Source organism: Prosopis cineraria, unplaced genomic scaffold, assembly GCF_029017545.1.
Source record: "Prosopis cineraria cultivar Desert tree isolate PC_DT_omini unplaced genomic scaffold, ASM2901754v1 PC12, whole genome shotgun sequence".
NCBI classification, from domain to species: domain Eukaryota; kingdom Viridiplantae; phylum Streptophyta; class Magnoliopsida; order Fabales; family Fabaceae; genus Prosopis; species Prosopis cineraria.
This window is the reverse complement of record NW_026555343.1, coordinates 11,980,230-11,987,166: the sequence shown is the minus strand read 5'-3', so window position 1 is coordinate 11,987,166 and position 6,937 is coordinate 11,980,230. Positions and strand designations below refer to the sequence as shown.

Sequence of the window (6,937 nt, the reverse complement as noted above, 5' to 3'; positions counted from 1 at the left end):
CATGGGTGACTTGATTTAATGGCTAAGGTTTCATAAATATTTTTTTATACAATTATTTTAAAGCTAATTAAGTTGAGCTGGAATCGGGCATATAAATTTATAATTTAAGTGCAAACACTCACTAATTTTTTTAAAGGTTTTGCAATTAATATTTCTTTATTTTATTTTTTTCTCTGTTTTTTCATTTTAGAATATGAGGACAAGAAACTTTAACACACTCCTAAAGACACAAACCCATGTTTCACTAATCCACTTCCCTCGAGGCCTTCATAGCAGAAGCGCGAGGCGCGAGAGGCAACGGCGCTCATCTCAATCTTGCTTTAATTTTATCAGAATTTTGTCTTTCTAGAGTGAACTGAATCGCTGAAATCTTCGAATCCTAGATTCCCTCTTCCTGGTCACATAAGAAACGTCGAAATGGCGGCCATGGAGGTTGAAGTTAAAACAGCGGAAAAAGAAGAGGAGCAAGTGGTGAATCCATGGGAGGTTTCTGCCAAAGATGGAGGCAAGATCGACTATGACAAGCTCATCGACCGTTTTGGCTGCCAACGGCTTGACCATTCTCATATTCAGCGGGTTGAGCGCTTGACTTCTCGTCCTGCTCATGTGTTTCTCCGTCGCGGTGTTTTCTTCGCTCACCGGTATGCATTCCTTCTCTTTGAATTTTCTCCTCCATAGAAATTCAACGCTAATGTAGATTTCTTATTTGGAGTCAGCGATTTCAATGAAATCTTGGATGCATATGAAAGAGGAGAGAAGTTTTATTTGTATACAGGACGAGGACCATCTTCAGAAGCTTTGCATCTGGGTCATCTGGTTCCGTTTATGTTTACAAAGTAAGTAGAATTTTTGCTCGGCAATGAAAAGAGAAAAAATCAATCCGTATATAGAGATTTAACTCAATTGATTCTGCAATAAAGTATCGAGGAAGTTTGGAAATTAGCATATACAGTTCAAATTATTTGAGTGAAGAAAATGAAGAATTACATTAAGCCATTCTAGTTTCAGAAGGATGTTAACTTAGTTGAAAATGTGTCTAGGTATTTGCAAGATGCCTTTAAGGTTCCTCTCGTTATACAACTCACGGACGATGAGAAGTTCTTGTGGAAAAATCTCAGCATAGAGGAGAGCCAAAGACTTGCACGAGAGAATGCTAAGGATATTATTGCTTGTGGTTTTGATATTGCCAAGACTTTCATTTTCTCTGATTTTGATTTTGTTGGCGGGTGAGTGAGACATGACTGCAGCTTTGGCTTGATGATATATTCTCAAGTATGGTTTCACGGATTTAAGATGTTTCTTCCAATTTTGTATCATCTACGGTTTTAGGAATTTCATTGGTATGAGTCTAAATAAATTCTGGAATCTTGCTGCCATTGAGGAACTGATTTTGACCAAAAGATTGACAATGCTTTAATGATGTTCAATCTTCTGGGAGCATCTTGGAAATTGAAATGAAAACAAAAGGACTTTTGCACTTTCTTATCATTACAAGTGCAATTTGCGGTTGGTTTATAGGAAATCCATTTAGTTTATCATACAATTGCTCTTTATTCAATTGACTAACGTGGGCTCCCCTTCTGATGAACTCAATGTTTAGTCTTCCCAAAAAAAAAAATGTTCTCTGGTTCAACTACTTCTATGTATGTTTGGCCTGTGTAAATGATGAGCTCATGGGTGATTGGTCAGATTGGTTGGGGTCTTGTATGACAAACTGTGATCTTAAATTCTTTGGAAGTTTATTCTACGCCATCACTTCTTGAATGAATTATCATTATCATCATAAAAATATGCTGACTATTTATGCCAATTACTCGGAACTTCACTCATTTTTGTATACATTGTTTCCTTTTGACAAAAACTTTCCTTGCCAGTGCATTTTACAAGAACATGGTACAGGTTGCAAAGCGTGTAACTTATAATCAGGCTGTTGGCATTTTTGGTTTCACTGGAGAAGATCATATTGGAAAAGTTAGTTTTCCACCAGTGCAGGTGAAGTTCTTCTCTACTCTTACTCTATGACGAAACTACGTTCTATATTTCTATGAGCAATTTTTTTCTTTTAAAAGAAGAATTTGGTTGCTGGGTGATTGAGCTTGTTCTATTGCACCCTTTCTTCCTGTGGTTGTCTTTTCAAGCCTCTGACAGGTTTCATTTAGCTGTAATTATCTTTGTGTTGCCTTTTGATCTTGTTGTTGGTATTCTTCATTTCAAGTTGTACACCTGCTAATTTTGATGCAAAAGTTTTTCCATATCAGCAAAATTTCTGCCACAATCTGATGTTTCTTACTTTCTCTTGAACACTGTACTTAATGTGTACAGGCATATATATGTGGATGTGTTTGTTGAGGCAGAAAATGTGGTCAAAAAGCAATTTTCATGCATCAGATTTATCCCTCATGTTAAAAAATGGAAAAGTTTGCTTTTCTAGATTCCTTATTGTTTGATCCTGCTGGAAATTTGGAAGTTTGTACATCATATGTGGAATTCATTTTGTAAGCTTCATTTCTTCATACAGGCTGTTCCGTCATTTCCCAGTTCATTTCCTCACCTTTTTTCAGGCAAAGAGAACCTCCGTTGCTTGATTCCTTGTGCAATAGATCAGGTTTGTTTGTCATACAGCATTTGGGTGCAAGTTATCAATTTTATTGCAAATTTAATTGTCTTATATTACACAATATGTTAATATCCATTAGATTTTACATTTTTCTCGTAAACTTCTTGTAATATTTATCATTATGTTACATTTATCTTATACAAGACAATATGAAAATGCAAACAAAAATCTGAAAAAGAATCTGTTACAACTTCAAACATTCAGCTTTTGTCTATGACTGTGTACCAAAGTATCATTTGAAGCCCCGTATATTGCTTAAATTGATGGTCAGCTTACATGAAATTATGGAGTTTGCTATTTACTAAAGTTGTCACTTGCATATGCAGCGAAATAGTTCAGTTCTTAAAATAGTTTAATTTTTTTCCCCTTTTGATAGACTTAATGTTCAAGACTAAGAGGTGTTGGTCATGTTTAAATTCAGGTTTGGCCTTACTAATGGAAATTAATCATTGAATGGATGAAAACATGTTCATGCTTGCCTTAATTTATGCCTAATAATAATAGAAATGCTCAATCTATTGCTAAATTGTTCACTAAATAGTAAATGCATTAAAGTACTAAATAGAATATTTGAAAAACAAAAGAGTGAAAGTTCATGAGAATATGAAGGGACCACACAAAATATAATAGGAATGGGTTTACATTAATTGGCCCCTGCTAATATGATAATCACAGTAGGCAATTATACTTATTAGTTTCAATGTTAAAACCTGCAAGACTTTCTTGAGTTTTAATACTTAACTCCTTCAAGCAGAGGTTTACATGGGCTTCAACTTTTGACCTTCTATTTTGATCTCTCTCTCTCTCTCTCTCTCTGTCTGAAGGCTATGATTGCACATTTCAAATTGTCTCCCATTCCATAATAGTTATTGATTTTGGCGTCTTCAGGATCCTTATTTTAGAATGACACGTGATGTTGCTCCTCGGATGGGATATCACAAGCCTGCCTTGATAGAATCGTCATTCTTCCCTGCCTTGCAGGTATTATTATGCAGTTAAGAAAGGATTCGTTCATCATTTTGGAAAGGAAAGGACCACTAATTTCGCTCATTATAAACAAATAGTTTTAGTTTGCCTATATGATTCTGCTGTTCTTGTGTACCAATTTACTCTTAGAATACTAGTCTAACATTGCATTGAGTTGTTGCTAAACCAATAATGCTGCTTGTGTACCAACTTGGCTGTATGTATAGTTAACCTAATTGTACCTTTAACCTTTTAGGTTGAGTATCTCGAAGAAAGTAAAGAAAATAGGTGAAATGAGTTGAAGAGACTGGATTTCGAGTGAATAGATGTTGGAAATCACCTGAGTTTTTTTTTTCTTTTTTTCTTTATTTTTCTCATAGTTTAATTCAAATTTGGATGCTTCCAGGGGGAGACCGGAAAAATGTCTGCTAGTGATCCCAATTCTGCAATATATGTGACCGATTCTGCCAAAGATATAAAAACTAAGGTTTGTTTTTGAATTTGCTCTGCCAACGGTTTACATGTTACCGATTTGATCAATTAGTATCATATTTTGCAGAATCTCCTTAGCAAATGATAAATTAGCTGCATCCTCCTTGCCTCATCCTCTCTTTCTCTTTTGGGTGTCTGTTTAGGTTGTCATTCGTTGAATAAGGTTCTAATTAGCTACTCTATTTTCTGTGTATGTGCTAAATACTTTGGGTTTTCTATTCACTTTTTGAAAGCATTTAGGATAATTGCTCATTGACCGTAACAAAGCCTCCTCAACCAAGTTGTCAAGAATCCAATCCTTGTTACCCTTACACTTCATAACTGAATTAAATTTCAATTCTTCTTACGTTGGGGGCCATGATTTGTCCATGCTTCAAATCATAAACTTTCATGTGAGGTGGCATGGCTTACCCTATAAGGCTATAACAGCTTAAGATTTTGGAAATGTTAATTCCTCAATCATTGTATTTGCTAAGTAAGTGATTACCTATCATTCCATTTCTTTTTTGGTATAATTTGTTTTGTGTTAGTGGTTAATCTGATGATTTAATAGGACTGCCACCCTTCTTCGCTCTACTGCAGTTATCTCCTGATTCTCTGTCTGCACATAAACTCCTTAGTCCTTATTATTCTCCCTCCATTTCTATTAACTGTGACACATGGCTTTCTGCAGATAAACAAATATGCATTCTCTGGTGGACAAGACTCTATAGAGAAACATAGGCAACTAGGAGCGAATCTTGAGGCAAGCTTTTTTTCCCCCCTTCTTCTTCTTGCCTTTTTCTTCTAAAGAATAGTGTGCTTGTAGGGTTGAATATCATTGACTGTTGTGTGGACAAGGCTGCTCAAATTTAGCTTCCTTAAATTCCTACAAAGCAAATGTAATGGTTTCTGCAGTTCTAGCCCCATGCATGTTTTACACCTGGTCGCGCTATGTATGTGGTGTGGAAGTTAATTTAAGAACGCCAAGTTCTGCTAATTTCATTTACCAGCATATCAATTTCTTTTGAATTAGTTCCCCCACAATTGTCCAATCAATCTTTTGCTTCTGTTATTTGCTTTTTACCAAGTATTTTATTGCTCAAGAATGTTGATAGCTTTCTAATTTTACAAATTCAGGTTGATATACCTATAAAATACCTCACTTTCTTCTTAGAGGATGATGCTGAGCTTGAACATGTGAAGAAGGTTAGATTTTTATTTTAATTGAAACAATGTAAATCCCAAAATCCTTAGTCCTTACTCCTTACTATTCGTGTTATAAGAACAAGTTCGTTTCTTCTTTGACTTTGTCATTCCTAGGAGTATGGAGCTGGACGCTTGCTAACTGGTGAGGTGAAGCAGCGCCTAATTGAAGTTTTGACTGAAATGGTAGAAAGACATCGTAGAGCTCGGGCCGCTGTGACTGAAGAGGTGAGCCTTTTCTACTTGTACTTTTTTTTTTTTTTTGGGGTCTGCACTAGTTGACATTGGCGAAGGATTTATGTAATCTTGGTTTCTGGATTCTCCTAGTCCTAGAAATGGAATCAAGGGCTGATTTGTTCACGCTATTTCATAAAAAACACTATTTTTTCTTTTTTTTTTTGGGGGGGGGAACTATTTGTTTTAGCTATTTATATTATTTTCAGTATGCCTGTCATGTTTTATTGTGTATAATTCACAGTGGTTAATTTGAACCTACCTGATACAGTAAGCACTGTAGATTCATGACTGAAGTTATTTATACTTCCCCCAGTCCTAATTATAGGGCAAAGTTAACTAATTTCAGGGTTCATGAGGAGTGGTAGTTGATATTTTAAACTTGTAGAAAAATGTGACTTGTCATTTTTATCTTTCACTAAAATTAATGATCATAATAAGGTGTTGTATAAAAAATTTAAAGCATCCCAACAAACTTGTAGCAATTAAAGAGAAGTGAGGTTGGGGCAAAAAAAAAAAAAAAGAAAATTCAACTATCACATCTTTGTTCTATTTAGGACTGAGTAGGTCTTTAAACTTTGTCGTGTAATGACGAGTGGAGGAAGTATTCTACATGGACTGTTTTGGTGTTGATAATATGATTTTCTGTCTTCTTGAATGTCGATGAAACTTTAATTGAAGCTTTTTGTCTGTTCGGTTGCTTACCATCTTCAGAAGATTTGCAGAGGCGATGCTTTTGGATTAATAACATGCAAAATTTACATCCTCATTTTTCTTTTCTTTTTTGTTTTTTTTTTTTGGGTAACATTTTTTCTTTCTTTGTTTTCCCCCCAGATGGTGGATGCATTTATGGCTGTAAGACCGCTCCCCCATATGTTTGACTGAAGTTCTTCTCATCTCACTAATTATTATCTGCCCGAGAATTGTTTGAAGATCGATGGCTGACTAGATTTAATAGGCTTTTGCATTTAAAATAGAGTTCATGATATGTTCTTTATAAGAAACTGTCTTCTAGAGAAGATTTGTTATTTTTGAAAGTTGTTTTTGTATCAGATTGATCATAATTTATTGTGAATGCGGATAAAGTGCAAAAGCATGTTGCAATGAATCTTCACTTGGGGAATGGCACAGCTGAAAAGTGGAAACGTTTTTGCCACTGAATGTATCGACAATTTGGATTCAGGATTACTTTTCTTCTTGAAGCACGATGCATTAAAAGGACAATTGTTTTGTATGTTATTAATAATATTCAATGCAACTAAATTAAAGTTGCCAATAAATGTTTATACCAGTTGGTGAGAATTTAATTAATAAATCACAAGATTATGAGTTTCAGATCTCACTATTAATATAAAGACTTTATTGGTAAATGATCTGGACATGTTTTAAGTTTATAGGCTGTTTAGAGCTTAATAAGCTTTTGGAGTTTAACTTGTCTAAATT

The 6,937-nt window shown here is 34.9% G+C and overlaps 1 protein-coding gene across 1 annotated transcript; it reads left to right on the top strand.

Moving 5' to 3' along the window:
• Positions 1 to 234: 234 nt before the first annotated feature.
• Positions 235 to 6,655, top strand: LOC129287641 (tryptophan--tRNA ligase, cytoplasmic). Its single transcript, XM_054923862.1, has 11 exons — positions 235 to 641; positions 717 to 836; positions 1,041 to 1,226; positions 1,875 to 1,992; positions 2,519 to 2,605; positions 3,506 to 3,598; positions 3,990 to 4,070; positions 4,749 to 4,820; positions 5,195 to 5,263; positions 5,378 to 5,488; positions 6,329 to 6,655. The coding sequence occupies exons 1-11, from the start codon at positions 418 to 420 to the stop codon at positions 6,377 to 6,379; spliced, it is 1,212 nt and encodes a 403-aa protein (XP_054779837.1). The 5' UTR covers positions 235 to 417; the 3' UTR covers positions 6,380 to 6,655.
• The last annotated feature ends 282 nt before the right edge of the window (positions 6,656 to 6,937 follow it).